The sequence below is a fragment of the Pyrgilauda ruficollis genome, unplaced genomic scaffold, assembly GCF_017590135.1.
Source record: "Pyrgilauda ruficollis isolate IOZ18807 unplaced genomic scaffold, ASM1759013v1 scaffold33, whole genome shotgun sequence".
In the NCBI taxonomy this organism is placed as follows: Eukaryota; Metazoa; Chordata; class Aves; order Passeriformes; family Passeridae; genus Pyrgilauda; species Pyrgilauda ruficollis.
Window position 1 is genome coordinate 3904525 of NW_024524711.1, and position 14843 is coordinate 3919367.

Below are 14843 nucleotides of genomic sequence, written 5' to 3' on the forward strand. Positions count from 1 at the left end.
GCTGCTCGACTGCATTTGATATTAAGTGAAGGGTTACAGTTTCACTGTTCCTATGAAATCCTTTCTACTAGGCTGTTAAATGGGTAAAAAGGGGAGTGAAACACTGCATTTGTTGGTTTACTTCAGCTCATTTTGCTTCATTTGTCTTCAGTTACCTTCATATGGTTTCTAACGTGTAAAGGGAATATATACTTCCTTGAAGGAGTTATTGTCTTGTGGTAAAGACTAAATCCCGTATTTTGTAGTTTAATTATGAATTCATATTTCAGTCCATATTTGACCTCAAATGGTCAGTCACTTAAGTGGTTTTGGTGCCAAATCAAGATAAATTGCTAACTTCTCCAGGGTCAGGGCTGTTGGAGAGCGGAGGGTGATTCTTCCCCCTCTGTTTCAAAACATGTAAATTTGTTGCTAGGGGCAACTATAGGATACTGAAGCAACAACAACATGTTTCCTGAATGTATCTTATTAATAGAAAGACTAGAGACACTATAATTTAACATGCCACAGAGAAGGGCAGAAATTAAATACTACAGCATAACATGACAGAGAGAAAGTCAAAAATTAATTTTCATTTACACACTTGTGAGTCATTCTGTTAAAAGTAATCCATCGTGCGTTCATGGTGAGGGGAGAAAGAAGTCAAAATAGTGGCCATTGCTGTCACCATCTGCTAGTGTTTTCTGTCAGGTCCTCTTACTGGTCAGAAGTGGAGGTTGCTGCACTTAGAGGAAGAAGCTTTGCAGCGTGAGAAGGGATTCTTGTTGCAAGAAGATTGGAAGAAGTTGAAGCTTCACATGTGGTTTATGAGACTAGCTTATTTTTTAACACATATTTTGTTATTGCTTTGGAGTGGTATTCCATATCTGATTTCCTTCAGGTGGAGGTTTTATTTTGACATGTTAGGATGTATTTATAAAGAACTGTATTCTTCATTAAACAGTACATAATACATGGATTTATGACAGCTCTATTTCTCCACTTGGCTCTTTGGAATTTCCTAAATTTTTTTTAGCCAGAAGCTCTTGTGGAACTCCTGATGAGACTTGGGTGTTGCCAGAGCAGCGTGGGAGATTAAAACGCAGTGTAACCACCCCCATGCCTATGAAATAATAGCCCCTAGTGAGTACAAGCAACCACAGCAGGCAAACAGGGCATGAGGAAAGGCTCCTCTGCACAGAGGCCATTCCACTGTCAGAGTGTAAAAATCAAGTAAATGCAACCCAGGAACCAGGCACCAGACCGTGACATCTGGGAGCTGCTGACAGAGGCAATGGACAGACTCAGTAGTTGGTGCAGAAGGGCACGAAGAGGCACCCTCATCCCCAGTTTCAGCAGTGAGCACTTGCTCAGGGTTGGTCTGGTCATGCCTCAGAGCTCGTTCCCTGATAGCTGCTGGAGTCACAGCATCAGCTGTGACAAGGATCCCCACCCAGACACAGGATGGTAGGTGTAGCTCTTCAGGTCTCAGGTTGCCCGGTGCCTGATGTCCCTCTCTGAACCTGGATCTGACAGTCACCTCTTCACTCATGTGATCAGTGACAGGACCTGAGGAAACGGCATGGAGTGAGTCACGGAGGTTTAGGTTTGATACTGGGAAAAAGTTCTTCATCCAGACAGTGGCTGAGCACTGCAACCCAGGGAAATGGTCACAGCACCAAGCCTGACAGAGTTAAGATACATTTGGACAAAACATTCAGGCACACAATGTGATTTTTGGGGCTGTCCTCTGAAGGACCAGGAGGTGGATTTGATGATGCTGGTTGGTCCCTTCCAACTCAAAATATTTTATGATTTTAACATTCTCAGCTTTTACCACACTTTACTGGTGACTAGAAATACAGGTAAGGTACAAGCTGCTGAGTATCTATTTATATATTTTCTTTTTGTGCTGCCAGGTGGGTCTGTGTTTTATAATTAACTGTTGACTTTTTTTCCTTTGCAAGTCTGTAATGGATACTTGTCTGGAAAATACAACTCTGTGAGAAAAACACAGAGTTGTATTTCTTCTCAAGGAAGAAAACCTTAGTTTTTAAAGCCCAGTTAAGCTGGAGGCTTTCTGGGTAGATTTGGTTTCTAGTTTACTATCTTAAGAACATTTTTAACAGAATCACATTTGTTTGAGAACAAAATTTCATTTGGAACTGACTTTTATTCGGAACATGGTGTAACTTTATCAAAGGCCATAAGAGCTGCCTCCTAAACTTAGCAGGCTTTACTGCTTCATCCTCGATGTGATTTGATGTAATAATGGCAGGCTGCTCCTGGGTCCCCTCAGCTGTGTCCTTGGCAATGTGCTCTTCCTGGGATGCTGGGCTGGGGCGGTGGCGTGGTAAACTGCAGTACTTGCTGCGTGAAATGGCATTTGTTGATAGTAGCTGTTGTTTGGAACGGAAGAAGGCAGCGTTCCTTGGCATTTCACTTGGACTTCGAGTGTGCATTCAAGCCCATGGTAGCCTCCAAAAGACTAATAAGCAAGATGGGAATGAAAAATTCATTGTGTTGCTGTCTGAGCTTAGAAAAGCTACCATGTCTCAGCCTGCTCCCTTCCGGGAGGGATTTTTACTGGTGCTTCTATTAATGTTTGATGGTAGGATGGTAGCCTTGGAAGGAATGTTAACAGTCCCAGGAGGAATTATAATTTTGTTTGATAATGACCAGATGTAGAAACTGCTTCATGCTTGTGACATACCAGTACTCTCACTTTTTATGCATAAATTTTCTAGAATTGGAGATGGTAGTACAGTTTTATACTACAGTTTTGTACTGTTTGTGTAAGAACACAAATAGTGCTTTTCATGTATATCAAAGCTGTCCCTAGAAGTTCACATCAATAATTTCTTAGTGTTAGTTAAAAACATATCTCCTTATGCCTGTTTCCTTCTGGATTTGTAGACTTTGTTTCTGAAAACAGTAAGATGACCTCTGGCATAATTAAAAGGAATTATTAAATTACAAATAATTTATCATTACTATTAAAATTTAAATATAATCTGAATTGAAATCCACTTAAAATCTTACTTGAAGGATGGGACATAATTCTTTTCCTTGAGTGATAATTTCAGAGTTCTTTTGATCTTTCTTATGTTTTTTGTTGTTTGTTTTATGTGTGTGAATTTATTTAGAAAGCCTCCATTTAAGGCTGCCTCTGGTTCAAAGAGCTCAGTGTTAGAAGACACCTGTCTAATTAAGCTAAATTTGCATTTGAGAAAAAAGAGCAGGCAAGAATTCAGCTTGTAAAGCATACACCATTTGAACAAACGAGAAAGAGATCTAAATAGCTGAGACTTTCAGCAATTAATAACAGCTATAGGAAATTTGTGTGTAGAGATTCAGACTTTTAACTCCATAGAACCTTGTGAGTCTTGCCCAGGAGCATAAAAGCTTTTGCTTTTAGGAGTTGGAGAGATCAACCCTTCAGATTGAAATTCCCTGTACAACCTCTGTGGAAGTGGCAAAAGGTTCATATAAACTAGAATATATTTTATTCCATATTTTATTCGATATATGAAGAAGTCGTTTTGCCTAATTTTAATTGCATTTTCTGTTAGCAAAAAATGTCTTTGGTTGTGTTAATCTGAACATCTTAAAGGGGAGTTTTGTTTTCTCCTCAGATTGAGGTAGTTCTTGGTTTAATCCGACAAATTTCTGTCTCCCAAGTTTTTTTTTCACTGGACACAGTCTGATTTTCTTCTGAAACCATGCTTTTCTAGGTAGGAGAATCAGGTGCAGGTTTTTTTTAGCCACTTTCAAGGTAAAGCTTTGTTTGCCTAAAAGTAGTCACCAAGAGTGCAGTACAGTGCTCACAGAGAGGGATTCCTGCTGCTGTGTGTCTGTTCCCCGTGGGGACAGGAGGTTTTCCTCAGGTAGCCTTCTTCTGTAGCAGTCTTGCCTGCAAGCATTCTTATCCATCACTTCATAATGAAAACTTTTTTTTTTGTCTGTGAGGGTTTCAGATAAAGAGGCCTGAAGTCTCTTTTGGTTTTTAGTAATGGAAATCATTCGTTTGTTGAGGAAAAGAGAGGAATGTCTGAAGATGGAGTGACTGCACGAGGACAGACCCGAGGTGCGCCTGCATTCCCTCTGTGCAGGAGCAGAGCCAGCAGCTCCTGGGAGGAGTGCAGCGTTGTGCCCCAGCGTGCTCAGTACTGTTCCACAGCCCGGCTGCTGGCTTCGCCAGTCCTGGCTTAGCCATCAGGCAGATTTTCTTCCATGAGTTTTTTTGAGCCCTGTTTGAACTTAACTAGCTTCTCTTATTCATGATACCTGAGGGAAAAAAGTTCGCTTTTTTTACCATCGTATTGCATAAGTCTTTTTTTTTTGTTTGTTTGAGTTTTCCATCAGCTTGGCTCAATTTGTGTGGGATGAGGCAGTGGACAGCCATTTCCTATTTGTCTTCTCTGTATCTCTCAAGATTTTGTAGCACTCTGCTGTCTTGTTTTCTTGCCTGAAGAGTTCTGGTCTGTTCACATGCTTCCCATATGGAAGGCATTTTGTGATTTTGATCACTCTCACTGCTCTTGTTTTACCTTTTCCGGAGCAGAAGAATAGCAAATGACCCCACAACATCAACAATAACAAAAAAATGAATGGAATTTTCTCATAGTATAATACTCTCAACATTTTAAGGTTTGAGTGTTAAGGAGATTGCTTTTACTGTTGTCTGTTACCCAGTGGGAGCATGGAGCAACATGTCCATGAGGGAGAACAGTAAAATTAAATTGTCAGAAATGTTGTGTTTCATAACAGTGGGCAGTTGATTTTTTGCAAGATTCCATGCAGGGTTTTGACGCATTTTGCTTCAGTTTCACTGTAGAGGAGAAATACTTCAGCTTTTCTTTTGTATTTTACTAAGTGTTCCCTCTAAGAGCAGTTTAAAAATAGGATTTAATTGTATTTTGATTGGACTTCGCTGTAAATTTACTTTTGTCCATGGAAAAGGCAGTAATTAAAGGAGAGAAAATACTGGCTAGTGTTTGCTAATTGTTTTTACTGTTTCTTTCAATACGATTATAAGGTTTGTCATTGTAGCCTGTGGAGATGGTCACTTCTCTGCATACCTGCTGACAAAATAGTTTATAGAAAGGTTGTGTCATCTTCTGTTAATTAAGTGTTTATGTATGGTGATGGACAACCTAATAGTGATTGACCACAGAGTGCCAAGTGATTACTTCAGAAAAAAGAAACACAGGTTTAATATTTGTCTCTGCATGCATGTGTTACCTAATGCATATCATTGCATAGCATATCATCATTACTATTGTATATCATTACGTAGCATTATTAGGAATAAGAAAGACTAATAACTTGAAATAATGGTTGTTTAATAACTTTTTATGTTGTAATAGTATTTGACAGTTATATTTCTGAAAAGGAAATGGAGATTATGAATGTGTTTGTGACTCACAGGTTTCTAAATGGTAGAATGTTTTAATGCCAACAATATTTTAAAGTCTGCTCAAGAGAAGAAATAATTTCACATTTAGCAGTCTGTACTGAAAAAAATGAAATCTAAGCTGAATAAACTTGTATATTCATGCCCTAAATCGCAAATGAAGGTGTTGTTGGAGCATTCATCATAGCTTATCTCTGCAATTCAGTAAAAGGTCACTAAGAAATAGCAAAACTGGAGTTCTGTCATTGATGTCCTTCCTAACACTGTGAGACTATGAATTGGCAGAAGAGCAGGATTGGGGATGCCAGGATGAATTAGTCAGCCTGTAGGCAGAATTTAAGCCATCAAGTGAAGTGTTAAAGACTTGATCTTTACATATATCCTAGAAAAGTAAAAGTGAAAAAAACAGAGAATGATAGGAATCTCTTGCTAAGAATTCTAAACTAGAGGAAAAAATTGCCAAAAATGCAGAATTAGCAGTCAGACTGATGTAACTCAGTATGTTTCTTTCCTTCCCTCATCTCTCTGTACTAATATTTGATTGCTCCAGAAGATTTAGCAAGCAAAGCTAAATGGGTAAACCCAAGATCTGCCTCAGTTTAAAGCAGTGTTTTGTTATTTGCCAACAAAAATCATAAATAACTCCAGAAGGAAATACAGTAATATCTTTCCTTCCTTCCTGGTGTCCACAAAGGACAGTAATAAAAGACTTCTGAATATAAAAATCAACTGGGATTGAAGACAGGAAAAATAACCCCTTTCAAACCAAAATCAAATACAGTAGCTTCAGAAGGCTCAGAAGGACCCTGTTTTCTTAGCCTATTTCAATGAATTTTTGGACTTAACCACCACGCTGCATTTCCCTACCCTACCCTGGACTTCTCTATAGTTGTGCCATTTCATGTGACCAAAATAGTAACATGGACACTTGTGATCAGAAGAAAGGAAGATGATGGTACCATCCAAAATAAGGAGTGCAGGCACTGGTGATGTGCCTGTGTTCCTGCACCCTGCTTTCAGATATGTGGATGAAGTACAGGCTGTTTCACTATGCATTCTTCTTCGTGCTTGTAGAATCATTCAGGCTGGAAAAGACTTTTAGGGCCATCATGTCCAACTATTAGATTTTATTTTTAGGTGTTCCTAATCCTTGGTCTGTGTATCCAAAATGGCCCTATGCCCAGCAGATGAAGTTTCAGTGTTTGTAATGTAGGTCCTTTTGTGATGCTTTGTTGGGTTTAAGCTTCAGATCAGGTGTAGGAACTGCTGTCACTGTCACTGGGAGCTTGCTGGCACCGTGAAACCAGGAGGGTCAGTCATCTGGTTTGTAGTAGGATTGGCTGGTCAGAGAGTGTGCCGAACCTTCCATTTGCAGTTTACTTTCCTCTCAGTGTACCAGGTAAAGACATCTGTTGGGAGCCAAAAATGAAAGAGGGAAGCAAACAACCAACATAATTTTAAGTAGGAATACCTGCAAATACATTTATTTTTTTATCCTACAAATGGATTCCTTCTTTCTCTTCTGTCTAGTTGCATGTGGTTAAAAATGATGTAAATTCATTTGCTTCTTTAGATTTCTCATCATAAATCATTGATAAATTAGTTCAAAATACCCCTTTTTAAAATGGACCATTTATTGACTGAGGAACTTTACTATCTGAAAGGGGTAGCAGGCAGATAAATTTAGTATGCAATGCAGCTTGCAGTGACGTCCTTTTAAGCAAAAGCATCAGAGCAGCTGCCGTGCAGGTGGTGAGTGTTGCCAGTGGCATTTGTTTCTGACCAACCATGTTCTCTTTGACACCAAATACTCTGTCTGTCTTGAACAATGGCAGTGTGTTAAAAGGAAAAGGAATTATGAGGAAGATGACTTAGAAGTGGGATAAACATAAGTACAGTTTTTACTCGTGATGAAGTATTTTGATCTTAATTCTAGGTGCTGAAATATCAGTGAATTACAGATTTATCTTTTTTATTACATGAAGGACAAAATACTCATTAATTTGAAGTAGATATAAATGTAAGTTGTAGCAGCTTTTGATGGCACAAATGCTTAAGTTACTTTGCAAATGTATTTGGAAAGTATATACTTGTTATTTGCAAGAGGTATAAATACAAAAAATAACACCATCAACCTGTTTGGGGGGGAGGCTTTCTTAATTATATGGCAGGGAAGTCCTGTCACTTCAAGCCTGGACTTAAATCTGTTGAAAATGCTTAGTTCTGAAATGTAATTCGTAGTAACCAAGTACAGCTTTCTTTGGAACAGGATATAAAATACATTTCACTTTGGTTGGTTTTTTAAAGAAATAGGAGTTGCAAGACATAAAAAAAAACCAAACCAAAACCAACCCCAATTCTTGCCTGGTGGTGTCAGACTTTGGTGATTTTGTTTTGGTTTCTTTTAAAATTAATTAGTGAATATTAAAACATATGATATGCCCTGGGATGAGCGTCGTAGACTACCTAGGAAGATGAGGTTTTTTCTCTTACTTTCTAATAAATGTTTTCAGTATTGTGTATACTGATACAGCTTTCCATAGTGTTGGCAGCTGCTACAGCTGAGAAGTGCGTTAAGGTTCGGGTCAGTGTCTCCAGATTGTTTCTTGCTGTATATAACTGAGATCTTTCTTCTTTCAGCTCGCAGGCAGGAGCTTTAGAATAACTTTGATATTCTTTGCAAAAGTATTTTTTCTCAGTTGTGCTCAAGAAGATGGGTCTAATGTCTCATTTGCTCCTGAGGAATTTCAGAAGCTCGTCTGTATGTGACTGTATGCTTCCTGTGTGTTTTGCAAGCTCTTTCACATGAGACGGCTCTTGGCCAGGTTCCTCTGTGCACGCCTCCCGCTGTCCCCAGGGGGATATGAGACAGTGAGAATGTGAGATGCTTCACTGTTTCTTTCATCACCCCCGAAGGGCTGGGCACCCCGGTGAGGTGGCTCTTGGCTAAGTGTGCTCTCTGTGCCGTTTGCAGGCCAGAGCCTCAGCAGAAAGCTCCCTCCGCTCCCCCGCCGCCGCCGCCGCCGCCGCCGCCGCCGCTGCCGGAGCCCGCCCCGCCCGAGCCCGAGGAGGAGATTCTGGGCTCCGACGATGAGGAGCAGGAGGATCCCGCAGATTACTGTAAAGGTGGGTGCAGTTCACCACTGCTGCTCAGGCTGAACGCTGTCATGCCAGTCTTAGTTCTGGTTCTTGAGGGATTTTTAAAGAGCTGATCTTTAATTATGGAATTTGCTTATACAAGAATTAGGAACAGCTCTTCATTTGAGGTCCTGATGCATAATTGCTGTCAGCATTTATTTTTCACTTAGCCATAGCTTGTTTATACATTTTTCAATAAATATACAAGTATGGCATCCCTGTATTCTTTCTGATGCCCTGATTGTAAGAATAGAGAATAAACTTCCCTTGATTCATGTCAGTTGTAAGAGAAACAAAAACACCCAGACAAACAACTCTTCTTGAGCTCCAAATTGTTCTAAAATGCTTTGGTGCCTTTAAGAGCATTACATAAATTTGTTTTTTAAACTGTATCCTTTCTTTTTCCTTTCTTCTCTACTTGCACTAGCCTAACATATTACATGCTTCTTTTCCACGTGGTGTCTTTCACAGCTCTCAGCATTGTCTGAGGCTCTCTACATCTTCATTTTAACTCAATTTCCTTCATTTTTTTATTGGTTATATTTAGGTTTTAAAAATGGTTCAATGCATAAAAGTGTGACTGTGGTACAACAGTGTCAGTACTTAAATTTATTTTAATGTCACTGCTAAAGTTGCAAGTCTGTTCCTATTAGGGTAGAATGTACACTGTACTTACATGAAAAATGATAAATAAAAATTCCATCAACTCTGGGTTACTGTTGTAGTAGATTTCAAGAAACTTAGATCAGAATTTTATCTCTCCAATATTTTTGAATAGTCAAAAAGCACTCTATGCACACAGACGGTATCTGGTATTCTGTATTCCTCATACCAAGGATCACTTCCTGTGTCAAATGTGATAATGTCTTCTTAATCAGAAGTTTCTGTATAACCTGGAAATGTCCTATTTCAAGGATTCCCCTTCCTAACCTGGAAAGATGTTTTGTGTTTACATATTTAACAATGGAAAGTGACTATTTCATTTTGGTGTAAGAAGTTTTATTAATGTATTATATTTCAAATGTGTAAGTGGCTTACAGATGCTAATAGTGAAAGCCAAATAATGACCTCAAACTAGATGTCGAAGTCTGCAGCAGGGAAGAGAAAAACATGTTGCTGAACCATGCTCAGGTGTTTTGGTTTGTTTTTTTATTATTTATTTTAAAACACATTTGTTCTGTAAGATAACTCTTCTGGTGTCTTTAATATGTTCCATCAATGAATAGGGTTTTGTTAAAACATCTGTGTACTCATAAACATCTGTATTTCCTTGAGATTAAGCATTTCAAAGCTCTGACTTTATTCTTTCCTGAAGTAAGGGCTGCATTTAATTTCAAACAGTCCATTGTTGTCTGTATCCCTTGCAAAATGTCACCATCTGCAGAAGCTAGATCACAAAACAAAAAATTAGTCTGAGTTGAGAGCCTGCTTATGAGTTTCCTGTTTAACTAGAGCAGGTCGGTAGTGAGATCTGTGCACTTTTGGAATAAACTACATTGCACTAAGAATACTACTTGTAGGCTTCTTGAAAAATTAAAGGGAACTTCTGTGTGCATAAAGGTTCTTCTGAATTCTTCTGATCCTGAGGCTTTGAATTTTTTAAAGTACATTAAGGATGGTTCAAGCTTTGGTTCATTTGGATGTCACGATCATTACTTGTGATCTGTGCTCTTTGAGAGCAGTGTTTTTGTTGCTTCAGTGGAGGATTTGCTTATTTTCTGACCCTAATTTCCTGTAAGACTGAGCAGTGTATTTCCTTCTTTCAGTCTGCTGGCGTGGAACTGAAGGGAGGGGCTCCATAAGGATCTGAATTCCATGACCACATTGGGATTTGTTTATATATTTTATGTTCTGTATAGGGAATGATTAAGTTATTTGGTAAAGAACTCTGGAATGGCTTTTAGATGCATTTTCAATTTTTTTTGAGAGATGTGTTATTAGTTTGAATGTCTTTTTCTGTTTTGGGTAGTGAGTGGAGGATAAAGATTTGGAAATTATCATTTATTACTGGAGTGCCTCTTTTATTCCTAATTTTGTCTTCAAAATGGCAATCATCCAGGGTTTTTGACTGAGCCCCAGAGCATACTTCATCTCTTCTCAATCCCAGTCTGAAATTTTATAGCAGGGGAATTTTGATGATGAGTATATAATTATTTTTTTCAGGAATTCAACATATGGCCTGTTAGCTGTACTTCCTATTGAGTATTTTTGTTATTATTTTTATTTTTAAGGGTATGTACTGTGTGCTGAGCTTGCATCTTGACCACATTACATGGTGATTAGTAAATAGTCATAGTAGTGCTTTTTAATGAGGAAATTGGATCAGTTTGTATTAGCACCTGATGTGAAAGAGACTGACTAGCAGCCATCTGTGAAAAGCAGACTGACTTCCGTTCCCTGGGGGCTTCCTCCAGGGCCTGTTTAAATCTGTGACATTACTTCTGTTTGTGTTACTGAATTTGCATAAAATGCTTTTCAAATATTTATTTGAAGGAATGGAAATATCAAATGTCCAACTGCATGATTTTTTGAGGGATACTTTATAAAGCTAGTTTTTCTTCTCTGAAAAGCCTTGAAACACTTGGTGATTTTTTTTTTTTTTTTTTTTTTTTTTTTTTTTTTTTTTTGCAAGAGTTGTGTCATGGATGTAATTGGAATTTTTTGCTTCCCTGATCATCTTCTCTGCCCCCTGGAGATGTCTCCCATTCATCCAGTTCACAAAGGGAATAATTCCCTATACAAACATAGAAGGAGCCAGCTACAATTACCAATACATTCAGGAGACATTCAGGAATAATGACCTCATTTTTCTGACCCTCCTTCTTGCATGCATGTAGCTAGCTAGCTGTGAGAGACACTTTTTTCCCTATGTGGGCTGCAGTACAACAGGCTGGGGTTTTTTTGTGTTATGTTATCAGCAGTGCCACTTATACATTGCATATTTTTCAAAGTATTGTTTTTCCAAAAGCACATAATTTTTATCAGCTTGCTAATTTTGCATAGATTCTTTCTTGTTACTAATACTTAGAAATACTTTTAGTATCATGGAGAACTTAAATGGTTACATTCATCATAGGATGACACCAGTTTTTGATATACACATAATTTAAGTAGGTTGTTACCTGGTTGTCCACAACCTGTAAATGCATATGTTGCTGATAGGAATAATCAGAGAGTAGTGTGTACAGGAATGGTAACAGATTATTTCCAAAACTGCTCCTGCTGTGTCCACTTAGGACAGTGGAAAGTATCTTGTGAAATATATATACTCATGTGCTATATATGCTCCCACTCTTGGCATCTGTCACATATGCTGGTGTATTGTTATGATCAGTAAGTGGTGTAGGGATCAAAACAACGATTTTTACATATATAGTGTTGTTATGCTACCAACACATAGAGTTTACTAAATTAGATGACCAAGCCTCAGTTTATTAACTTTGGTGTCTTTGATTTCCTCTCTATGCTGTTTCCTTTTCTGTCTGGGATGGGAAAAAACCATCACAAATTTTTGATTATTTTTGACCCTTTGAAGCATAAGTATGCCAAAACTATTTGTAGAATCAGACTTAAAAGGCTCTTGTTTGCCTAAACTATTCCTAGAAACATATTTTTATCTGCAATGGTGTGTTGTGTGGAAGTCTCATATAAATTTAGCAGGTCATCAGATTTGATTCACTTCACAAATGGATACCTTTTCATTAAGGAAAGGTAGAATTCATGTATGTTCTCTTAACTTTCCTCTTGCATCTATGACTTCATTCTCCTGCCTAGAATTTTGTGGAAAAAAAATTGCCAAGTAATTAGGTTTTTGTTTGTTTGTTTTAAACCAGTCAATAGCTGTCTTAAATGATGATTATATTTATCCAGATTGTTAAATATCTCCATCAGCTGTTACTAGAAGGATGCTTAAATAGGCAAAATCAAATTTAGTTTTGTTTCTAATTTTTGTATCAGTACCGATTCATGTATTTGCATTTATTCAGCAAAATTTCTGTAATAGTGAAGCTGCAATAGACTCGGGCTTCATCTGTGGCTGATGCTGTTTCTGTTTGCAGATGGACAGTATGATAGTCAACTCTTACTCTCAATAAGGTCCCCACTTCTGTACTGAGGGTAAATCTAGTCAGGTGTTCCAGAAGTGATCTGGGTTTTGATTTGGAAATAAGGAGCTCCAGCTTGGCAGTGTGGGCATCCTTACTGAGGGTGGCACAGCTCAGCAGTGGAAATGAAAGTATCATTTTGCTGTGCTGGGTGAGATGTCCTGGCAGCTTTCATGAGCGTTTCCTTCCCAGTGATGGGAGGGCTGGGGAGGTCTTCCCCAAGGGAAGGGTCAGCTTTTGGGGAAGTTGTGTCTGCTGTTTGCTAAGCCTGCAGTTACACCTTAGCACACATATATCAAAGCCGGGTGTGTTCTAGAGTTTGCTGGACACACTAGCACAATATGTCATTTAAGTTTTATCCTTCTCCTGAGTATGTAATCGTTACAATTCTGTAGCACGGTTGTGTCAAATTCATTATTCTGCTCTGGCAGCATAGGAGAGTTCATAAAAGAACTGTTGAACTTCTGTTAAGGCAGAAGATGTTATTAGCAAAAAGAGAACAAAAATACATCCAGATTTGACATCATTGTTCCCACAGATAAAAGGAGATAAGAGAGAAGTCTCTGTTTTAAATTCAAGGAATCAAGTTATAAATTCACATTGTTATCTTAACCAGTTCTAACAAGATTTTCAGGGGATTCAAAACAGATCCAGGAACTTTCAGAAAGTAGTTGGAGATTTTTCTGATTCTAAATTGATTAGTCAGTAACTGAGGATCCTGCTACAGGACAGTTGGGCATGACATTGTGAAGGACCAGAAAGAGACAAAGAAGTGGCTTCCTGGAAGCTGCTCTGAGTCCTGGAAGGTTGCATGGTGCAGCTTTATTATTTGTTTGCAATTTAGGCAAAATTATGGATGTTATTGTTGGTGTGTTGAGGTCTCAATAAAAATCTTGTGTATTCATTGTCTTCCCTGTGTTTAACTAGAGGGAGATTGTCTCCCAAAATACAAAAGAAATAAAAGGCTTCATTGTACCTCCTAGAAACCTGAGCTCCAGCTTGCTCTGTCCTGTTGGCCTTTCTCCCTAATGGGCTTGTGGAGAACCTGTGTAGTGGTTTAAATTTGGACTGCAGACTTTAGAAATGGAAAAGCAGTTCAGACAAAGCCCAGAGCTGCCTGCTTTCTCTTCCTCCTCCTCTCTGTAAAACCCTCAGATGTCAGAAAAATGCATTGCTGCTGTGGATCAGGAGCCAAGTAGAAGAGCATCAATGAAGTCTGCATTGTTCTCAGCATTTTCTCAGGAAGTTTTTTATTGCTGCTTTTATTACTCATAAGCAAATGGGAGTTAAAACAATCTCTGTTGAGATTCTGCAATCATCCAAAATATGTTGATTGGAGAGGCTTCAAATATGATAAAGAAATAATGTAGATCTCTTCTCTACTGTCTGTGAAGTGAAAGATAAGCCTGAGGAAATAGAGAACAGATGGTTATATTACCATAAATAAAAGCCATAAGAGAGAAGGGTGAATAAACTCTGCAGTAGTTACAGGACATGAGTTTTTTCCCTCCAGGCCAAGCAAGGCAGAATTTTTACCATTAGAGTTTTCTTTTTATTTTCTATTTATAGTACAGGACAATTTGAAGTGGAAAATTTATACTACAAGAGAATTACTTTGAAAACCTGGGAATTCTTGTCTGTTTTCTAAAATTCTTTCTTTCTACTTGTTTTTTCATGAAAGGGGGCTATCATCCGGTGAAAATCGGTGATCTTTTCAATGGCCGGTATCATGTTATTAGGAAGTTAGGATGGGGACACTTCTCTACAGTCTGGCTATGCTGGGATATGCAGTAAGAAAACTATTTTTTTCTTAATACATTACTTAATTTTGTTTGCAGTAACTTCTCTTTTATGTGCATGATAAAATTATGTAAATGTTCACTATCTTTTTGTGTAGGAAGATGCCTACAGTCTTATTTTGCTTTCGATTAACAGTGTAGTTTATAAAAGCTCCCAGAAAGAAATGTAATTCTATTTTCTTTGACAAATTAGCTTTTCTTATTGAATTTGCATGTTGTCTTGAGCATGGAAGAATAAGCTTATATTTTTATTTCTTTTGTATCTTTAATGAAAAAATGTAATTACCTTCATTAAATGATAAATTGTGTGAGCAGATCCCTCTTTTAGAGACATTATCAAGGATGATACTAAATACTCAGTAAGTTACACTGTTAACAGTATTGTTAAAAGTTGTCGTTAAGTGTAAT

At 38.1% G+C, this 14843-nt stretch overlaps 1 protein-coding gene across 6 annotated transcripts in view; it reads left to right on the forward strand.

The window, feature by feature from the left end:
- Positions 1-14843, forward strand: part of SRPK2 (SRSF protein kinase 2) — a 128563-nt gene that overhangs the window by 78696 nt on the left and 35024 nt on the right. For all 6 annotated transcript variants that reach the window (XR_005955724.1, XM_041474677.1, XM_041474672.1 and 3 more), the window contains 2 exons: positions 8370-8521; positions 14318-14426. Coding sequence is in view for 5 of the 6 variants with exons in the window: in XM_041474677.1 (XP_041330611.1) it covers positions 8370-8521; positions 14318-14426 (261 nt within the window). In the remaining variant the exon portion in view is untranslated. The remainder of the gene's footprint in view (positions 1-8369; positions 8522-14317; positions 14427-14843) is intronic.